Source organism: Strix uralensis, chromosome 8 (assembly GCF_047716275.1).
Source record: "Strix uralensis isolate ZFMK-TIS-50842 chromosome 8, bStrUra1, whole genome shotgun sequence".
NCBI lineage: Eukaryota > Metazoa > Chordata > Aves > Strigiformes > Strigidae > Strix > Strix uralensis.
In genome coordinates, this window is record NC_133979.1 from 4,069,889 (window position 1) to 4,091,992 (window position 22,104).

Consider the following 22,104-nt stretch of genomic DNA (forward strand, 5'->3'; position numbering starts at 1 on the left):
GACTTCCCAAAAGCTTTCATTGCACTTATTCTGAGTGGCCCCTGAATTGTAAATACTTAAATCTATAGGTAATACCACAGCATTTATTTTCATTTTAAACACAGATTGTTAAAAACTACCAAAAACGGCACAATATATTTCATTATAGCACAGCAGAGCGGCAGTAATCACAAGTACTATGAATGACTATTAAAATATAAGCAGGTAAAATAAAATAAATCACTCCAATGATTGGCACATTCCTCTTCTTTCCCCCCCACCCCTCCTCTACTGGAAAAGATCATAGTTTCAAATTTCAATAAAGTTTAAAAAAAAAAAAAAAAAAAAAAGATTGCTGCGAGTTTGCAGTCGGCAGATTCAAAAAGTGAGAGAAGGCACAATCCCAGCACATGGAGCTGCTCTCACCCACCAGAAACAGCTCTCGCAGGGGGGAAGAAAAGAAAAAAAATAATACAAATGTAAAGACTACAGGTCCTTACAAGCTATTAAAAATAATAAACCCTCCCTTCTGCTCCCTCCTGTCCTTCCCCTTCCCCACTCAGGGAGAGTCAAGGAAAAAAGGCCTTTTGTCAAGTGGAAGTTTATCTGCGAAGGTACACACAGCAGAGGCTCGACAGACCCACAATGAGCCAGGGGAGCGCTTCAAGCGTTCCTAGTTTCTAAACACGTCTTGGTACATCCTGAAATATTTTAACTTTTTCTGCTTTAAGCAGTGCTTTGTCCTGCCTGATCTCATGTGCTCGGGACTTTTTTGGCTCAACACTGGATACTATCCAAGAGAGAGTCGCTTTAACCTGCGCTAAAGCTGATTTCTACAATGCGAACCTGAAAGGGGAGGTAAAAACAACACCCCAAAAAAAAGAAAAACCACTTTAAAAGACTTCAGGGGGAGGGGGGGGAGGGGAAAAAAGGTGCTTTTTGGCGTAAAGTCGGGGTCCATGGCTGAAGTAAATGAAAAGCACCGCTGCTCGGTGCGCGAGGTGTGCACGTCCCTATTAGACTCCAATGTGTCTTTTCAAAATGGTGTACGAGGAGAAAAGGTTAATGACTCATAAACAGAGCAACTTTCAAACTGTCTTGGTAAACACATCGCTCCGTAAAATCGCACCGCTTCAATCTCGGCGGCGAGGTATTAGCAAAGTCGAAGTGGAAATAAAAGCACTCAGGGCTGATCAAACAAAATTGGGCTGGAAGCGGGGACGGGGGGGGGGGAGCAGTTTCTGCACAATACAATTATTTATTTCAGTGTTATTATAGCCCCCCCTCCAAAAAAAAAGTTTTGGAAATGCGTCAGTGCAAGTGTGCTAACAGATGTGCAGACTTGTCTGCAGCCTTGCTGCAAAATATCAAGATTTTAAGTAACTGGTGGAAAAGGAGATGATCTTTGCCTTTCCCCAAGTTAGCTTTAAGGGAAACTTTCAAAGTATTTGATAAAGATATTTGCTTTCCCCCCTCGGCGTTTGATGGGTCACCTAAAAATAAAAGGCACCAGAAAGCTGGGAAAGCGAGAATAAAAAGTAAGTTTTTTTTCATTGCACTACTCTTCAAAGTTTGAGGATACAGCTCTTCCCGAGAACAGCCTGTTTCTAAGCAGCACCTAAAATTTGGGCCGCACAATTCTGTATTGCTTATACCAAAATTCTCTTCTGCTCTTCAGAAAGGTGTAAAAAAAAACCCCCAAAACCCTACTACAAAAGAGCCCCCAAATCCAGCCCAAAGGCGCCCACAATAATGTAACACTGCAAAGTAGTCTTTTGAAACAATATATTTCTGCTGATCTTTTTGAAATTAAGCCAGCTACAGCGACCCTTGTTAATATTTTTACAATCCATTTGCTTGTAAATCTATTAGGAGATGTGCATATGTTCCCCAACTATTTCCTAGATCTTCAGCAGATATGTAAATGGAACGATGTTTAGATTTTTTCCTGACAGATGATACAAAATGCTCGTGCCATTTCAGTTCCAGTGCTTGGATAAATACGCTCATAACTAGGATTTCTGTTTGTTTTCCTTTTCCAACCCACTTTCGAAAGCTTCCCTTTAAATCCGCACCAAAACTTAACACAAAAATAAGAAAAAAAAAAAATCTCCATCTCAAAACTCGTATCAGTGAAAGCTCCTGAAATGAAAAATAGGAAATTGCTTGCAATTGCTAAAGGCTCACCCCCTTTTTTTACAGAAAATGACAGAATCACCTAACTGATCCTTCGGAGGGAAGAGTTTGTCAGGAGGCCTCTAATCCTCATATTACTTTTCCAAACGTGCAACAAGAATGCGAGATTTTCACAACTGAGTAAAAGCACAGTGCCTGGCTTTTTTCTTTTCTTCTTTTTTTTTTTTTAAATTAAAAAAAAAAAAAAAAAAAGGAGGGGGACACACCAGGACAGTGAGCAACCGGCCCATGGATTTATTTTCTCTCTTTAATGTGCAACTGGGCCTACTAAATCCAAGAAGCTACACGTGCAGATGCAAAGCGATGCGGTACGTTGCTGGCCCTACGAGGAGCGTATGGCTGTCCCTCCTGCAAAAGCAGAACTGACAAAAAACAGGTATTTTTCAGAGTTGAATTAAAGGCACAAACTTTAGCCAGGCAGAGCACGGAGTTGCATCCCGCATTCTCTGCAAACTCCCTCCGCTCCCGTTTTCCTGCTGCCTTTAATCAAGTGGAGGGTTTGGAAGCCCGGTGGAGTTTCGTGTCCCTCACCAGGCACCCAGAAATTTGGGGGAGGCTGGGGAAGGAGGGGGGGGGGGACCGCGGCGAGGGAAGGGGACGAAACTTTTGCAGCTCTCCAGGCTGCCCGGGAAGGCTGCTTCCCCTCTCGCTGCATTTCCTCGCCTTTTTCTCGACGGAAAGAGCCTGGAGAGGCTTTCTCACCGGGAGAAAAAAAATATTCAAATTAAATTAATAAGAATAATGTAGTCAAAATCTCCTGCAGGAGGAAATAATCTGGGGTTTGAGTCCACCACAAAGCATTTCCTCGTTAAACCATTATATCCTGCTAATTGAAGGTGTGTAATTTAGCGTCCTGCAGCAGCGCGCGGGGAAAATGAAGGGGGGGGACGGGGGGGGACGGGGGGGGGGGGGGGGGGGGGGACGGGCGGCGCTCCGCGGCCGCGCAAGTCGGGGGCACCGCGGGGCGACCCCCCCCCCCCCCCGCCCCCGCGCAGCCCCGTCCCGCCGCAAGCGGGGGACGCAAAAGTTGCGCCGAGTCCCGCGGTGGGCCCGATCCGCGGGGCGGGAGGGTCGCGAAGGGGTGTTAGAAAAGGGGGGGGACACACGGACACACGACACACGCGGGACAAGTTTGCGGGTGTCCGTGCCCCCCCACCCCCACCCTCTCCTCGGTCCGGTCCTCGGCTGGGGCGGCCTCCGCGGGTGCGGAGAACACTCCGCGCAGGGGGCGGCTGCACCGCGGGAGCATACCCAGGTGCGGAGGGGACGGTCCGCGCCCGCGGTTTGGAGGTTGGAAGGGGTGGGGGGGGTGGGGGTGTGTGGAAGGAAAGCGGGGAGCTTCTAGCTCCCACCCGCGCCCCCAACCCCGAGTGGGGGAGCCCGGGGCGCGCAGAGCGGGGGGGGGGTGGTGTTGGGGTGCGGGGGGCCGTGCCGTGCCCGGCGCCCGGGTCTTGGCAAAGGCGCAGCGGTCTCGCAGCGCGGCCGCGGAGCGGAGCGGCGGTGCGGGGCGCTCCGGGAGGGCGCGGGCGGCGGCGGCGGCATCATCGATCGCGGATGACCAAGCACGGCCGGGGCCGTGCGGGAACGTCCCGCAGCACCGCGCCCGCGCGGCAGCCGGGCCCCCCACCCCCCCCTATTAATTAAACCATTAATAAGTAGGCGCCATTAGCCATGTGCCGATACAAATGGCCGTGCGGGGAAAGGGAGGGGGGGGGGGGGTGGTGTGGTGGTGGTGTTGAGGGGGGGGGGATGCAAAGCGAAAGGCAACAAAGTTAGTTTTCGGCGAGCTGCGTTTCTGCCCCTTCCCCGGCGCGCACGGGCGCGCACCCCCCCGCAGCGCCGGCCCCACCGCGCCCCGGCAGCCGCTTACCTGGGTGAGACAGAGCGGAGAATACATGACTGCTGCGGGGGGCTGCGGTTTGGAGGTGTGCGTGTGCGGGGAGAGAGGGAGAGAGAGAGGGGGAGAGAGAGAGAGGGAGAGGGAGAGAGAGGAGGGGAAAAAAAGAGAGAGAGAGAGAGGAGAGGAGGGGGAGCCCCGAGCCTGCTTCTTGCTTTCACATTTCCAACTCTGCCAAACTGCAGCCAGCGCGGAGCCGCTCCATGAGCTGAACTTTAACCCCGCCTCGACTTTCCCGCACTACGCGCTCGGCATGCCTGCCCCGCGCGCCGTTAAAGGCATAGCGCACCGCTGCGCGCCCCTCCGCCGCCGCCGCCGCCGCCCCCCGTTCCGCGCCCCTCCGCGCCGCTCTGCGCCGCGCCGCCCCGCTCAGCGCTCCGCGCCGCCCGCCCGCCCGCGGGGGCGGGGAGGGGCGGGGAGGGGGCTGCGGCGCCGCCGCCTCCCTCCGCCCCGCCGCCCCGCAGCGCGGGCAGCCGCGGAGAGGCGAGCGGCGGTCGGCTCAAAGTTTTCTTCTTTTGGGGTTGGGGTGGTTTTTTTCCTTTTTTTTTTTTTTTTCGGTGTGTGTGTTTTGCTTTTTTTCCTTTTTTTTTTTTTTTTCCCGACGGCTGCGGCTCCGCTCGGCCCTTGGCCGGGGATAAGCGCGGGGGGGGGGGGGGGGGGGGAGACGGGGACACACAGGGGGGAGCGGCGCTGCCTTCACAACTTTCCCCATCCCCTTTGGCACTTGTCATTTTAAATCAAGTGCTTTATGGTCAGGGGTGCTTATTCCACTTAAATAACAATAAAATAATAAATTAAAAATAGCAACATAAATTCATCCGCACGTCGCATCCCCACCCCCCCTTACTAATAAAATCCTTAAAAGTGAAGCGCTTAAAATTAAAAATACACCCGCGCCTCCTGCCACTTCTTGAGCGCATTGTTTTGGCATCGGCAACGTTTGGGTTTGGGGTTTGGATGCTCTCCAGCCCGCTCATGGGGACTCGCAGGGTGTCCCCTGTTTTGTGTCCTCCCCCCCCCGCCTTGGGAATTGTGTTTCCCACCGATGCTGGAAGCACTTTAAGCGCCCCCCGCGCGTCCCTGCGCGTAGTTATCCGCGCCCCGGGGAAAAATCCCATCCATAGGGACACACGGGGAAAAAAAAACCGTGCAGTTCGTTTAAAGTGGGGGGAGGAGGGGGGAGTGGGTTGAGCGGGGGCGCTCCGCGCTCCCCTCCGCCCCCGCGCAACCCACCCCCCCCCGCCGTCCGCGCTGCGCCGTTCCCAGCCTTTTGAGGTTTGCAGCATTATCTTTAAGTAACTTTTGGCGCCCTTCGGGAGACTTTTGGCCGCGGGACGGCTGGTTGCGCCCTCTAGGCAGGGGCCATGGTCAAGCGCAGCCCCTCCGCAGCCGCGCACCCCCACCCCCCAAAGAAACAGGGGGGGACACGACAGGAAAAGCACCTTCTCCCCCACGCCCGTGGTATTTTTCAGTGCTAAACGGGTGGGCGCACAAGTTATTCTTGGTTTTTTCCCAACTCAGCGTTTTGCGAAGCACGCTTTAAAAAATAAATAATTTTTAAATGCTTTTTTTTCTTCCTTTCCATCCCCCCCCTTTTTTTTTTTTGGGTGCTAAATCCGGAGGTTTCCGCGGCTCCGTCCCCGCCAGCGGCCCCGTCCCCGCGGGGCGCCGCCAACTTCGGCGGAAAAGGCAAAAAAAAAAAAAAAAATCCAGAAAAAAAAAAGGCGGGGGGAGGGGGGGGGAAGGCGCGCCCCTCCCCCCGGGGGAGTTCAAACGTCGCAACACCCACCCCCGGCGCTGATTGGGTGGCGCTCGTCTACGTCACACTGCCCCGCCCCTCCGATTGGCCCCCGCCGCGGTCCGTCACATCCCGCGCCCAGCCGCGTTTCTTTGTGCGCGGCCGCGGGCGCTCCAGACGGCGCGTACGGAGCCGGCGCGCACGTACGGGCGGTCCCGCGGAGGCGGGGGGGGGGGGAATCTGTCAAGCTCAGCGGTTTTCTCAAATCCCTAAAAAAAAAAAAAAATTTAAAAAAAAAAGAAAAAAAGGCAACTCCGGTGCGGGCACCCGCGCTCCCTCCGCGCCCGCGCAGCTCCCGCCCAGACAATAGCTGCGAAAACATAGAAATCAGGTTAAAAAAACAACAAATAAGAGAAGTTTAAGAGGCGCCACGTACCATGGACAGGTATAAAGAGTACGTGAGAAACTTTACGGGGCCCAGGCGATTGGCTCCGGTTGTTGACACTTTTTTTTTTCCGCGATTTTTTTTAATAGCTAAAATAAACTTGCAACCGTTGGGAACCCGGAAGAGAATAACCGCCGCAGCCAATTGCCGCCTGCCGTTAGGTGGGTTGTTGTGGGGTTTTTATGTTTTCCTTAGGTTTTGGGGGTTTTGGGGGCGTTTTGGGTTTTTTTTTATTTATTGGTGGCTCCGGGCCGCGGAGGTTCCGCGGAGCGGGCCGGCTGCCGGGGGGGGGGGGGGGGGGGGGGGGGGGGGGGGGGGGGGGGCGCGCTGCCGCCGCCTGTCTCGACTCTGCCCGATGCCCTCCGAGCGCCTCGGACTTTGCAGAAGTTGCGAACGATTCGGCAGCCGCCCGCCTCCCTCCTCCCCTTCCCTCCCTCCCCCCTCCTCCTCCTCCTCCTCCTCCTCCTCCTCCCCCCTCCTCCTCCCCCTCCCCGCTTATTTCCGCAATCGCCGCGATTTGCATAGGAGACCCGCACCGGGGGGGCGGGGGGGGGCTCACGGACATCCCCTACCCCGCCCCGGCCCCCGCTGCGGGGCACCCCCCCCCCAAACTCCTTCCCAGCCGCAGGGCTGCTCTGCGGGAGGGCGACGGGGGGTGCTGCGGTCAGCGAGAGCCCCCCGCATGGGTACCCCCCCCCCCGCACGGGTAACCCCCACTCCCATGGATTCCCCCCCACCCCCCCGCGCACGAGTAACCCCCCCTTCACGGGTAGCCCCCACTTCCATGGACACCTCCCCCCCGCGCACGGATACCCCCCCTCCATGTGCCCCCCCCCCGGCATGGGCAAACCCTCCCGCCGCGGGGAACCCCCACACCTTGCACTCTCAAAGCTGCACGGGCAAAGTTTCCCGGCACTAACAAAACACGACACCCCCCCCCAGTTTTGCACAGCCACCAGCTCTGCTTTGCACCCCCCTGCCGGGCGCGGGGGGGCCTCCCCCCCCCCCCCCCCCCCCCCCCCCCCCGTCCTGGGCGGCCGGGCAAGCCCTCGGCGGGGGAGGAACTTTCCTTCCAGCAGCCCGGCCGTGTCTGGCAGCAATGCAGCAACCGAGAGAGCTGCAAAGTCTCCAACTTACACGGCACCCCTAAAATAGTCCTGATTTCATCCCTGAAAGGATTTCCTGGCTTTGTGTGTCTTAACTAGCCTTGGCCATTTTTGTAGAATAACCCTATTATTCACAGCTCCGAGGGTACAATCTGCTAAAGTCACTTAATAAAAAAAAAAAAAAAAAAGAAAAAAAAACCTTCAAAGGGCGTGAGAAATAAAGGCAAACAAACAATTGTCTGTAGCTCTCAGCTCCCCTTGATCGTGGATACCCGCTTCATTAACAGCAGAAGCATTATATTCTTAAAACTGGAAGCCTCAAGATGCGTGATAATACTGCAAAATTAATTTGGGGGGGGGGGAAGCAAGTGGATCTGAAGGTTAATTACTATTTTTTTACAACAGAGTGAGACTTTAACTCTCACAACTTAACTCCTAACGAGTGGTGTGGTTATCCCTCCGAATTGACCGCATTTAATCGACTGGAGCAGGTATTTAAAGACACAGAGGGCTGCAGCCCTGGAGTATTGAGCAGGAAGAGGAAAAAAAGGAAATAAGAAAGAAAAAAAACCCTCAGTGATTTTCAGTTTCAAGTTTGGGAGCCTGAAACCTGCGCTGGTGACAGCACGGCTCCGTACGCGGCAGGTTTTAACCTCCCGGCAGCAGCTCCGCTTTCTCGGTTACCTCCTGGTGACCCCTCTGAAGGAGTCCGCCGATTCCCAGCGGTCTGCAGACCACAGGTTGGAAACCACTGGTTTTGCATAAACTTCTGTTATTCGGCGCAGGCTTAGGTTGCGAGGGTTCCTCTTAGCAAATTGTCGAAGGATGATGTGTACTGCATAAATTAAAACATCATGTCCCCTTGCCATGTGAAAGCATTATTAAAAGAAGCATAATAAGGGATTTCCACCATGTTATCAAGCGTACAAAGAAAACTCCGAATGGGAGGGATGGCTGTCATCGGGGTAGAACAAGCTGGGATTTTGGAGAGGCTTGAGAAGCGCTTTGAATAGCCCGTCAGTTGGACAAGGATCAGCGCTGACAATAGCCGGTCTATATGTGGTATGGCCTGTTAACATACAGCAGCAATCATTAAAGGCCTCATCCTGACAACGGGGCTCTTCAGGGCCCTGAGCGATGCTGGTGGCTTTGGGAGAGCCACCGTGGCTGCTCGCCAGCCCTGGGGGCAGCTTCACCCCGCCGAAAGCCAGAAGCCCTCCAAAATCACCAGGGGTTCAATCCTGATCCCCTTTCCATCGAGGCCGTAGAGCCACATGCTGCTGTGACTCGCATCTCCAAGACCAGAGGCTTAAATGCCATTCCGGTTGGTGGAAATCAATGCCCAGATGTTTCTGTGTCATCCCACGACCCAGTGTGGAATTAGCTACAAATCCCAGCAGAAATGTCGTGGAGGAGCCGTTGATTAGTGCCGTGCCTAACCTGGTCCCGCCATCCTTCGTGACATTTATACTCTAACGATACCAAAAACGGGAATAGTCTGTAAGACTCTCTCCAGGGAAGAGACTGCTTTATTATTCCACATGTACACGGAGAACTGAGCATAACAGGGTTTTCTTCCCCACTCTGAAGGCTCCAAACCCTGATGCAATATAAATAAACGCCGCGGTCGTGTGAACATTGTGTCACCATTAAACAGGAGGGCAGGTGGGCAGAAGTTTCAACCTCCAGGCTCCGAATTTCAGGGTGTAGCTTAAATAAGCAGACTAACACATTCGATGGAAATTCTCACCCTACACCACTAAATACGTGTGAATAATAATGGTTTTGCATGCAGTCTTTTCTGCCCATCCTTATGATTCCTAGCAGGAGAGCAGGGGAGGATGAAGAGGTGCCACGGTCCCCACCTGACAGATGAGGGTGGCTGCACCAGAATTCAGGGTCTGGGCCGTCGGTGCACCGCCAAAGCCACGTACACGTGGAGATGGGGATTAAAGTAGTTGCGCTAAGGGCAAGTGGGAATAACTGCACTAAAAATTGGTCGATCCTATCTCAGGATGTTTTAACCATGAGTTACTGGAGGCATTGCTGCCTGGCACGGCTGTACGTGGGGTGCTGGCTCTGGAGCCGAGCATGTTGCAGCAATGCCTACGGACTTGTAAGGCATTTCCACAGGGTCTCGAGTCTATTGCAAGATGCATTGCGGGAGAAATAACTTCCCAGCAAAAGCGTGCAGACTACAGAAAGAAAGCAAACAGAACGGGATAGGCAGTGTTTCCCCTTTTGTTCTGCTGTAGATCTTCTAATGAGGAGCTAAATAAATGGTAATACTATTTTAATATAAATACCACTTCGAAAGCAAAATTTATTTGAAACACTGCAAAGTGAAAGTTTGCTGCGAGAGTGAATGCAGTTGAGCTCGCTCGCTGTGATTTACGGATCGGTTTGAGCAGTGCCCGCCGGCCCAGCCCTGCGGCAGAGCCAGTCTCCGCCGTGTGCCAGCATGAACCTAAAAATCCCTGCCTACCATGTTGATGCCTCCATCCAGCTGGATAAAACCCCTGTTCACAACTGGGAAAGGACACAAATACGTACAGACGCCCTCAGATATATTTTATTTGTACGCAGTCCCAGGGTGTTATCGCTGCTGGAAGCTGCTGGACACCTCTCACAATGGTACGAAATCAGTTTCCAGTGATACCGAGTGATTACAGCGTACGGTGCTGATATTGCCGTCGTCCTAAATCCAATGTTTTATCAGTCAGTTTGGCATAAACACTTTGGACCTAATCTTGCACGCCTCGATGAAAGTTTTGCTTGAATCAAGTTTGCGCAAGGGTGGTATAAACATGGTGTGGCAAATAATGATTATATGCCCATACACACACACACATACACACCCTCTTTATTTTAGTATATTATATATCTATGCACTGTCATATTTATGCAACATATTTCTCAAAAGGAAAGTAAGTTTTTTGGGTTTGTTTTTCATATGGAGAACATTCTACATTCAGGGTTCGCTCCTAACATAAAAGCTTAGAATACATAGTGTGAAACATAAAGCTTTAGAGTTGCTAATTGGACTTTGTAAGAGTCAGGTAACACAAACTGAGGTATGTTACAAAGAAGATTATGTCTAAGAGAAAACTGGAATATAGTGCAAAAAAGCCAACAACATCACCTACACTGCTTAGAAGCAGCAGTGGTATTTTAGCCCTAATTAACATGCATTCCCTACAGCCCTTTGCTGCCTGCTTTTCTCTGCGGTCTGTAACTTTCAAAATGAGATGTGCATTATTTCCCTAAATAAATAAAAAGCAAACCAGCAATCTGTTTAAGTACTAAGTCTTTCACATTTCCCATCTATGCTGAAGTTCCGGGAAGAAGGAAAAAACCAAACCTGAGTGGCCTTTTCAGACGAAAACTCAGACAACTTTGTGCCTAGGTTCGAGACTGGCAAGGAGGGCACGGTAACAGGTGCAGGTTTATTACTGCTTTTCTGGCATTGTGTGTCGCACATAATTCATCTGCAAATCTCTTCCGCAACTATTTTTTCAAAACAGTTTAAGCCCTGCTGACCCAGAGCACACATGAGGTCTGATTGCTTTCCCTGCGGATATGGAGCAGTAAAGTTTTCCGTCGCAAGTTTTGCTAACTCTGTCTTTTCTCTTTTCTGCTGTAAAAATGATCCTTTTCAGCCCTAAACCAGGTATTCTTTAAAACATGGTAAGATCCATATCTTCATAAGAAGGACAGGTACTGTTTTAGATTTTAGAAAATCCACTTTTATGCCATAAACTTTGAATTAAATGACATTTTAGGGAATAAAAAGTATTACTCTTCCACTGTGATCAGTAACTTTTCACTTCTCTACCTCTTCTAATATTATAGACAACTTCATAACGTTCAAGGAGTGAGTCATAAAAGTCGTGTGTATCTCACATGCAAAGGTTGGCTGTAAGAACTCAAATCTGCACGAGAGCCAGCGCTTCTGCCTAAAAGATGTAAAAAATCACAGAGTGGAGTATACCCGGTCCGTTTTGCTTGCTCTGCCTTTCCCAGTGCCTACAGCTCCTTCGGAACAGTGAAAGAAATGTGTTAGTCTCAGCACCTGAATTTTTTTTTTTTTTTTTAAGTCTTTATTACTGTAATTCACTGACCTGCCGCATTGTAAGCCCTGGCAATATAGATCCCTGGGATGGGCACCCTGTGCTGGTACTGGATCTCTCTGGAGAGGCTGCTTTGTTTTTGCAGAAGAGAAGTTTTTCTTTAAAAAAAAAAAAAAAAAAAAAAGAAGTGTAATCCGTGTGGGCTGCCTGTCACAATCACTGCTCTCCTCTCTTAACAGCAGGGAGAAGGTGAGACCATCCTCTGCTCACCCGACTGTTGTGTTAACTTCTATACTGGGCTGGATGATTTCCATAGGGTAACCCCCGGAACAGCCAGGCGTGATGCACAGGTGGCCCTTACAAAGGGACACGCTCAGCTACGTTTTTATTTGGATTCCTGGAAAAACACATAAATCACGACACCACCCTGCGTACGTATGCCCGACCTCTTCGTTAACTTCTTGGATGAAAAGGTTGTTGCTGAGCCTATGGAGCAGGTGTACGTACGGTCGCGAAGCTGGCGAGCAGAGGCACACAGACTATATTATTCCTCCCTCAGAAAACTGAAAAGCCGAGCCCGGAGATCCCCCCAGCCCAGCTCCCCCCTCCTCCAGGAGGAAATAAGCATTTCATTACAGATATTCTATTTTTTTTTTATCCTCTTCAGATTCAGATTGTCACTAAATATAGAAACTCTCGTAGCCATACAAAACGTGCATCGTCCCACAGCTGCTCATTTGCAATTTGTTCTGCACTTAAAAATCTCTTAATGCTACAAATAAACTTTGGGAAAGTTACATCCCAATAAACAATGAGGTGTTGTTTAAAATTACATGTGCTACTGTATTATTAGGTCTCTACCGACACTACAATTATCTTTTGAAGCTGGCAATAACGTATTAGCTGTTCAGTCAGACGCAGAAATAGACTGGTGTATAAGCCCTCTGCCATTTTTATGAATGGAAAATATTTTAAAAGATTGTTTCCACTTTCTTCTTTGTCCTCTCCCCAGAAGGAGCCCCCTCGCCGAGACTCCTTCCCCACGCCACTTTAATATTCATATATATTATCCATACATTGCTATACATGATTAACTGCTGCCCCCCCCCACCACACACACCGCCCCAAACAATACATATACTTATTGGATTAACTACTCAGTCCTCGCTGGTAAGGAAAGCGGTATCCGTGATTTCTCGCTTTTATTTGCACGTACAGTTGTAGATCTGTGGCATGACAATAAAAAAAAAAAAAAAATGTGAATAATCCCTACGCGGGAGCGCAGTGTCCGCCGCAGCATCCGCCCGCTCCGCGGCACCATTTTTACTCGCCAAGGGAGTTCGCAGCCCGGCGGTTTCTGCCCGGTTTTGCCCGATTTCTGCCCGGTTTTGCCCGATTTCTGCCCGCTCTCCGAGCAGAGGCTGCCCGGCAGGGGCGGCGGTGATGGGCGTCGCAGCTCCCCTTCCTCCGTGCCCCCCCTCCGGCACAGCCTTGGCACGGCATCGCGAGAGGGGGAAAAAATAGAAAATAGGGGGGGAGAAGGGGGGTGGGGGGGGGGGGGGAAGAAAAGCAAAGCCTTTAAAGTTTGCTGTTTGATTTTGGTCTGGCTTCTGGTTTGGGGTTTTTTTTTTGGGGGGGAGGAATAAAGAAATAAATCTCGCAACCTGCCATCTCTGCCTTCTCAAACGTTCGCCAAGTCAGTGGTAGCCATTTTCATCTAAGGTACAGGAAAAGGAAAGAAAAAGGGGGGGGAAAAAAAAAACAAAAAAGGAAAAAAAAACCCAGGAGAAGCGCAGCCCGCGCAGGTCGGAACCGCCGCTGCTCCAGCCGCGCCGCGCCCGCGCAACCCCCGCCGCTCGCTCCGCCGCCCCGCGGGCTGCGGATATTTTCCCCCTTATTTTTTTTTTCTCCTTTTTTTTTTTTTTTTTTTTTTCTTTCTCTTTTGCCGCAGTCTCCGTTCGGCGCTGGGGCGAGTCCCGGCAGCACCGCGCCGGCGAGGGGCAGATTTATCGCTGCTCCAGCCCCGGCTCGCAATTATGTCACTCTAAATCACGCACATGCGGAGAGCGGGGAGTTTTTGGCCAGCTCGGAGCCGCCCCCCCCCCCCTTCGCAAATTAATTTAAAAAAATTAATAAAAATGCGAAAAGGTAAAGGGGAGGGGGGGAAAGAAATCCAGGGGAGAGCCGGCGCCCCCCGACCCCCGGCCGCAAAATAAAGTCTCAACAAAAGTAGCGGGGGCGGCGCGGAGGGAGGGATGGAGGGATGGAGGGATGGAGGGAGGGAGAGAGGGAGGGATGGAGGGAGGGAAGGAGGGAGGGAGGGGGGCACCTGGCAGCCGCCGCGCCCCCCCGCGCCCGCCCCCGCTGCTCCCCGCGGTGCCTCCCGGGCCCGGCTCCGCCGGCGGGGGAGGGGGGGGACACCCGGGGACGCGGAGGGGGGGGACCCGCCGAGCCCTCCCGCGCAGCACGGTCCTGCCTGCTGCCAGCTGCATGCACCACACATCCGCATATATATGTGCCTATCCCTATATATTTTATTTATACATATGCCTGTGTATATCGCGGGGGTGTTACGCGCTCTGGAGCGCCGCGGTGGAGCCGGTGGCTCCTTTCCCGGGGGCAGATCCGGGGGGGGCAGCAGCCTCCAGCCCCCCCAGCCCCGCAGCAGGGGTGTTTTGTGCCAGTCGGGTGCAGTTACTGCAGGACCCTCGCGTGTCCCAGGGCTGCTCCCGCTGCCCAGTGGGCAGATCCATAAAGCCAGGGGGTCCCCTGGACCCCAGAGGGGGGGAGTTTGGGCATCCGCGCGAGGGGGCCGCTCCTCGGCCTCCCCCCACCAGCCCCCAAAGGCCCTGGTTTGCCTGTTATTTCCCATTGCATCCTTTAACGGTAGAGGGAAAAAAGAAAATCAGTATCAAAAGCGCTGGTGGCATTTCTGCCATTCAGGGGTTGACACAATCGGTGGGGATTTGGTCCCCGCGCGGGCTCTGCCGGGTCCCCTTGGCTGCACCCAGGGTCAGGGCAGGGTGGCAGGGGGAGAAGTTTCAGGAATGCCTGAATCTCTTCAGCCCCCCAGATGCATTTGCAAGTCACTGAGACTGGCGCTTCTCAGCAAGGGAGGAGGCACTTCCGAGTCCGACGCTGCGTGCAGGACAGTCGCACGCCGCCGGGAGATGCTTACATGGCTAATAAAATCTGGCATAAGCCCCCCCAAATTAACTCAGCACACATGGCAGGAGGCTGAAACTGTTTTCTGCAGTTGCACCGCAGCAACGAGCTCTGTTTTTTTTTTCTCCTCGTCTTGTTAAATTCAAGAAATATCTCCAGATTCGCAGTGTCACTGAGCTCCAAGCTTTGGCACAAGTGACTTCTGCCCTGCTTGGCCAAGGGAACGCATGGGCAGGCCTCCTGCATGTGTGACATGGAGAAAACACTGAATCTCCATGGAGAATCCTGCCTCTTGCCTGCTGTTTGGAAAATCGGTAAGCGAAGGAGAAACGTATCAAGCAGAGGAGGACGCTGGACACCTGAGTGGAAGTGGAGAGTGGCTGTGGCCGACTGCTTCCCCTGTCTGATGGAGACTCCAGTGAAGCTGCTTTTCGCTCTTCGCAGCAGCGCTGCTCTGCCCAAAGCCTTTGACACACCGGGACTGGACGCTGTAGGGGAAGGAGCCTAGGGGCCAGCGTCGGTGTGATCAGTGCCCTCCGGCCACGGGAGCGCCAAGGAGACACGGTCCCCCCTTACAGGGGAGGGGCCCTTCGCAGTTCCTGCCAGGGCCCCTGTTCTTCACCCCATCCCTTTGGATGGTTTTATGGCAGCTTGGGAGCTTCTGTGGAAGTCGGGGCCGTGGGGGACCACGTACCCCAGGACACAGGTAACCCTGATTCACAGGTACCCCAGGACACAGGTAACCCTGACACACAGGTACCCTGGCACACAGTTACCACAGCACACAGGTACCCTAGGACACAGGTAACCCTGATTCACAGATACCCCAGGACACAGGTAACCCTGATTCACAGGTACCCTGGCACACAGGTACCCCAGAATGCAGGTACCCCCGGTACACAGGTACCCCAGCACTCAGACACTCCAGGACACAGGTATCCCAGTATAGCACTATACCTGCACACAGGTACCCCAGCACACAGGTACCCCAGTATACTGCTACCCCTGCACACAGGTACCCTGTTACACAGGTACCCCAGCACACATATAGCCCAGGATTCGGGGGTCCTGGCACTCAGGTACCCCAGGACACAGGTACCCCAGTAGTCAGACACCCCAGTACACCACTATGTATGCACACCAATACCCCAGCACATGGCTGTACCTGCGCACAGATACCCCAAAATACATCCCCTGAGACCTGGGTACCCCGGCACGTGCGTACACTGGCACCCAGGTACCCCCTCAACCTGCTGCCCCCGGGGCAGGACCCCGCCAGCCGTGCCACAAGCCCCATGTTGCACTGGGCTGGGCTCACCAGGGTTTTTGCTGTTCTCCGGAGCAGACGAGGTCGGTGCAATTTGCCTTTAATTACAAATGTCACGAGACTTACTCCAAAGGCGATGCCAAAGGCCTTTATAAATTACTAGCTAACTTGATTTAAAAAGTGTGGTCGTAGGAAATAACGAAGGTTGCTTCCCCTTGTTGCAACAGATTTGCATTCGGCCCACGGACGACAGCAGCGGGGCTGCCGGATTTCTGAGGAAAAGTTACCAGCGGCCTGCGAGACAGCTGGAATTCATATTAGAATATTTTTAACGTGCTCTTGCAAATACTTTGGCATACGCCTATTCCACTCCTTTTAATGATGTTGACTTCATTTCCTTTAATACGGGGGAAAAAATGCTACGCCGACAAGGCTTAATTAAATTAATAAGGAGGAACAATAATGAATAATTCCCGTTGCGTTACTGCAGGGTTGCAAAACACGGATCAGGGTGACGGGCTGAGAAAACCTCATGACTTTGCGGCCCAGGTTTCCAGAGGGACGCACCCACCGGCTCCCCCGGCCCCTGCTCTCCCCTCCCCTCTCCCCTCTCCCCTCTCCCCTCCGGGCTCGACGCCCGGGCTTAGTTTGAAAACCAGCCCCGGTTTAGCACCGGGGCCCTGAAGCGGACCCAGAGTCCGGGGCTGCGGCACCTCCCGCTCGCCCGCCCGCCCGGCCCTACGCCCGCTGCGCGCGCGCGTGCACGCGGGGGGGGGGGGGCGCGCGCGCGTGCACACGCCCCGGGGTGCACATGGGCGCGCGAACCCCCGCGCGCATCCGCCGCCCCGCCCCGCGCGCCGGCCCCGCGCCCGGCAAGGGCCGCCCAAATCGCCCCACCCCACTCCGCGCCCCCTGGAGGCGCGAGGCAGCCGACCGCCCCGCCCCCCGCCCCGCCCCTTTCTCCACCCCCGCGCCTCAGCGGCGGGGCCGCGCGGCGCAGCGCCCCCTCCCGGCGGGTGAGGGCGGGGAGCGGAGGGCGCGGCTGGGTCCGGGGGGGCGAGGCCGCCCTTTTGCTTCCAAAGCCGCCAAAACCGGGGGAAATAATTCCGATCCAAGCCTCAGAGCGAAACGTGACTTCGGGCGGCTTCACCCTCGCTTTTGCGCACGGTTTGTGTCCGCCACGGTGTCTGGATCCGCTGTGAGCAGAGCCAGGCCTTCCCTGTCCCGCCACCTGCGTGTGGGAAGGGGAGGGTCGGGTGTCCCCTGCTCCTTCCTCCTGCTTCCCGGTTACCTCCATAATTCCAGAGGGTTTTTTGGAGGAGGAGGGAGGCAGACGCCACACTCCCCAGGGGTAAACCAAAGGCACATTTCCCATCACCCAGCTCTTCCAGGGACACCATCAGCATCACCCCTCAGAGGCTGCCCTGAGGGGCAGACCCCCGTCTGCAGCGGGTGGGTGAGGACCGGAGGCGCCCTGGCGCACTGCAGTTAGTGCTGAGGTCGTTCCCTTTATTAACCTAAAGGAAAGGATGATTTTTCATGGGACCAAGCAGATCTCCCACAGGAGACAAAATATACTCAGTAAAATGGAAGATAGGCATGTGGCTTCAGCGTCGGGGAACACAAATGCACAAGGACAGGTCTCCGGGTGATGTAAATGGATGGGCTTGCACCACCTTCACATGCTGATTTATACCAACTGTTGGCTTGGCCTGGCCTGATGATGGTCTTAGAGGTGGATGTGCTTCATCCCTCTTCCCCCTTCCTAACTGGCCCAGTAAGGGTAGATCTGATGAGTTTATTTAGCATGACTGCTAATGCCAGTAGGGGTTTCAGAGCAAAAAAGTATTTACCTGGTTGTTCGGTGTTAATGTTTCCTGCTTTTAGCTCTGAAACACTGCAAACTCTTGAATAATCACTGCTCGTTACCTTATGTCTACCACCTTTTTGTTTTTAGCCTAAGCAAAATGATCCCTGTGCACTGGGAGTGTTGCCGTGAAGAACATTTCCTGGTATTTCCCTGAATGACATTGATGTACGTACAAGAGGATGAAACACTTCACGTTAGAGGTACAGATGCGTGTATATACCACCGCGTTGGTACAACCACCCACGGAAAGGCTAATATTGATGTTAGAGAGCAGGCAAATTCTACACCTCAGCGCGTGCATGCACACAGATTTGAGTGATATTTTCCTTGGGTCTTCTGGGATTGGTTTCCTGAATCTCAGTAGAAATCTCCTTTTACACCAGATTTTAGGGATTCTAACCTGACAGAGGACTTCCCAACATGCGCCATATAAATGTTTCGTGGCTGCTTCCAAGTGACTCGCTTGCTGGTGTTCGCTAAGTGAAAATATGAATTTTTACCCGCCCAGCCCATTTTTTTTTTTTACCCATGTAATAAAATATGACACTAGAGGGCGGCCTGTTAATGTAATTCAATAATGAAGTTGCAGCGGCTACACATGGAGACGCAGCACCGACCCTGCTTCGTGCCAGGGCCGTGGCTGGAAGCAGGCCTGGGAACGGCACCTTCCCCCGCTCTGAGACAACCACCGCTGCCCCAAGACGCGGGGAGTATCCAGAGTGTGAAACCAGAACCCAAAATAATAAATATTCCTAAGAAATGTGATTTGCCAGCAGACCCACGCGATTCGCGTCGTCTCCCGAGCAGTCCCGCATTTAGCACTTAGTCCAGCTGGGAGGAGGCGGTGGCAGGAGCTACCCCGTCCCTTCCCTGATGCCAAACCCTTGTCCTGCCCCTAACCATTGCACCTACTTTTACAGCTAAATGACAGTGCTGCAGTTGCAGCCCGGTTTTAGCAGTCTGCACTGCAGTTCGGTGAATATAGTCCCCACTGATGGCTTGCTCTCAGTCTCTGTGACCGAGGAGGTCTCTTACAGTTCCAGAGACCAGTTTCCTTGTGTCAAATGAGGTTATTAGCTGCATGCAATTTAATTAATTAAAGATTGTGAATATTTTTAGAACACCAGACGAGGTACGCGTCAGAAATGCCAGGTATTATCTAAGTACGCAGTGCTCTCATTATCGATATTTACATTTTGTACCGCCTGGAAGCTAGGATTTCCTTGTGGTAGGCTGCTGACAGCAATACCTTTTCTCCCCAGATTTAAAATCTGCGTGTCAAACGTGAGCCAACAGGCAAAAGTGACATCGGACAGACTGAGGTAAGACCAAGGACGCAGGTCACAGTACCGCGCGCACTGGCAGGGACTGGTGGTGCTGTCGGTTGTTGCACATGGACCATAGCACAGGTGGGTTTTAAGGCATCCTTGCAGCTTGCTCTGCAATAGCTTCAAGAGGCTTTCAGAGTTGTGAGACTATCAAAGGTAATTCAGCATGTTCACCATGAAACAAGAGAATGTTTTAAGCTGAACTTCAGTGAGACTTTCTTACTGTCTGGAGCAGAAATTGGCCTGAAGTTACAGATGGAAAGAACTTAAATTAGTGGCCGCTTTTCTGAAAACTGATGTTCCTTAGCATTTAGCAATAACATGTCCTCAGTTTTTGCTAAATTGCAAACGAGCAATTAATTTTTCAGCACTTGTGCAGAATACTTTAAAAATGGAAACATGAAAGTCTTCTATTAAAATGAAGTTGATAGTATGCACCTGCCACTAATGTACTGTACACTGTGTCTTCCACTCATTATAGTGATGATTTGGGTTGAGATCAAGAGTCATATAGTGAAAATCACTTCAACACGTGCCTGTTCATATGCATAAACTCCTGTGTACCAGATGGCAAAATATAATGACATCTTAAACAGCTAATTGCATAAACCTTGTAATGCAGATAATTGCTGAACCAAAGTATGAGTTAATAATTTCCCACTGTATTGCCTGGCTTGACACTAATTCTAAAGGAAAGTTGTGACAATTCTAACACACTAAAGTTCACCAAGCGGTAATTAAAACTAGCACTTAAAATCATTCGACTTTCAAACCCTTAATTACAATTCAGTGGAATCACTTTGTAGAAATCTAACATTTATAGATAGTTACATGATAGCTGATATTTCATCATCGTCCCTTTCATGGTGTTCTTCTAAGGCATGCCCGAGGAAGTGTGTAGCTCTCCCTGGAAGTCTAAGCTTGTAATGATTTCTGTACCAGCGGTCACTGGGAAACACTTGGAAACCAGTGGCCTGGACTAGGAATGAATATACATACTGCTGGAGTTTTTTCACAGCTTAAAATAGCACGGCGAGTAGTCGTTTTTAATCACCTGATGATATATAAATGTAAACCAGCAGCAAACGTATCCGTTTTCAAAGAGTGGGTTTAAGAATGGAATTGTTTTGGCTGGGTTGGTAGCACCCGTACTGACCTCAAAGACAGGCCTCTAACGCATCGTGAGCTGTTACCGTATGGGATTGAAACGATGAAGAATGAAAATACAATTAATGATGGTAAATACAGTTTTAGGAGAAATAAGCCTTATCAGACAAATGCAATTTCTTTCTTTGATGAGGCGCATCAAATAATATGATGAAGGTAAAGACTGAATGATAAAGGTCAATGAAGAGATGTGATATTCATTTTTTATGGAGATTAGAATTAACACTCTGTGATATCCTGATCAAAAAACATTAGAAATAGCAACAGAGCATGCACTAATTAGATTAGGAATTGGCTAACAGCCTGTTAAAAGGTAGCTATGAATCAGGAAGCATTATCAAACAGGAGAGTTTTACCAGGATCAGCATCAGGTCAGATGCTAGTCAGTGTTTTCTTCAGTGATTTGGATGTAAACACTGTAAATTCGTAGCCGATAAATTTGAGGGTGGCAGGAACATTGGTGGAGTGACAGAGAATGACACTCCCAAGTGATCTCAGTTGCTTGATGAGCTGAGCCCATTCAAACACAATCAGTTTTAATACAGACAATACAAGATTATGCGGTTTCTGGTGCTCACACTTTTAAAAGATTGTTGGAAAACCGGAGAGGGTGCAGAAAGAGCCACAGAGAGGATTTCAGGGCTGAAGAAAGTGCTTAATAGTGAAAGACTTAAAGCACTCAATCTGCCTAGCTTACTGGAAAGAAGACTGAGACGTGACATGAGTATAATGTGTAAGTATCTGTGAGATCTGTCTGAAGTATCTGATGGATACCAATGACATTTCTAATCTTTCAGAGAAAAATGGATAACTGCAAGTCAAAGTCAAAAAAACTCAAGTGAGAATTTTTTTTTTTTTAATAGCAAGAGTGGCTGAAGGCTAACTTTCAAGGCAGAGAGGGGATACTGTCTTTTTTTTTCTATTTTCAAAGCAAGACCAGAAGACCTGCTGTAACCAAAACCAAGTTAATGCATTTAATGCAGGGGCAATGGCACACGATGAGCTGTAATATATCAAGGGGCTTTCTGTAGCCTTCAACGCTGTGAGTCTATATACATCAGCAGAGACATTTCATAAGCATTTGGGAGCAGGAACGTACACCTGTGCAAAGGAATAATCAAGTAATAACAAGTCTAACACATTTCATGGGCTCTCCAGACCCAGGCCAGGTGTGCAGATATCACACATTCATATATCTCTATATAATGTATTATTTTAAAAGGTAGAGGCAGAGTTTATGTGCTGATGGAGCTGCACAAAAGCACCAAAAGGCAGCCCTCTACCAGTAGCTCCGTCACTCCTTGCCTGCCTCCTGGCATGAAATAGCTGATTCTTCAGAGCTCTGTGCTTCTGCTCTCTGCTAAAGGAGAAGCGGTGATCCTGGCTCTGGGCATCTTCTACCTGGACGTCTGTTTATTCACAGTATGAGTAAGATCAGAGTGGGCTGCGAACAGAATGTTAGGCTGAAACTTTACCCCAAACCTCTTTTTCTTAAGCAGTCCTGCCTCAGCAATCGATTCCCATAGGAAGTGCTGACAACCACTTGTCCTGCTGCTTGCACAGCATCTTTCCTCTGTGGCTGTACATACCCACCACAGCAGCTCCCAAACATGTATACGTGGTCTTTGCATCCTACAAATCTGCTCCTCTCTTACCCCTCCGTAAAACTCAACTGTCAAAACCATGAACAAACTGAAAGCGTTTCAAGACTCTACGATACCACCACACGGTGCCTCCAATTACAGCTCAGTGTAATGCAGAAGGAGGAGGAAGCAGGGTCCTCATCCTTTTTCCTTCAGCTCTAGCATGTTCTCGGGGCTCTCCCATCTAAGCTCCAACCAAGCACAGTTCAGCCGACTGTAATGACCTGCTAGCC

The 22,104-nt window shown here is 51.5% G+C and overlaps 1 protein-coding gene and 2 long non-coding RNA genes across 15 annotated transcripts in view; all 3 read right to left on the minus strand.

The window, feature by feature from the left end:
- NFIA (nuclear factor I A) overlaps nucleotides 1-4,430 on the minus strand; it is a 253,802-nt gene extending 249,372 nt beyond the window's left edge. For 10 of the 13 annotated variants that reach the window (XM_074875889.1, XM_074875896.1, XM_074875897.1 and 7 more), the window contains exon 1: nucleotides 4,046-4,430. In XM_074875889.1, coding sequence (XP_074731990.1) covers nucleotides 4,046-4,072 — 27 coding nt within the window. In that variant the 5' untranslated portion in view covers nucleotides 4,073-4,430. The remainder of the gene's footprint in view (nucleotides 1-4,045) is intronic. The other 3 variants (XM_074875895.1, XM_074875891.1, XM_074875890.1) reach the window with 1 other exon arrangement.
- A 6,756-nt stretch (nucleotides 4,431-11,186) lies between these two features.
- Nucleotides 11,187-12,224, minus strand: LOC141946792 (uncharacterized). Its single transcript, XR_012629934.1, has 3 exons — nucleotides 11,702-12,224; nucleotides 11,483-11,589; nucleotides 11,187-11,396 (listed from the first exon to the last, which is right to left on the minus strand). It is a non-coding gene; the product is annotated as an uncharacterized LOC141946792 (long non-coding RNA).
- Nucleotides 12,225-12,595: 371 nt separating this feature from the next.
- On the minus strand, nucleotides 12,596-13,517 carry LOC141946793 (uncharacterized). Its single transcript, XR_012629935.1, has 2 exons — nucleotides 13,096-13,517; nucleotides 12,596-12,921 (listed from the first exon to the last, which is right to left on the minus strand). It is a non-coding gene; the product is annotated as an uncharacterized LOC141946793 (long non-coding RNA).
- Nucleotides 13,518-22,104: the final 8,587 nt, after the last annotated feature.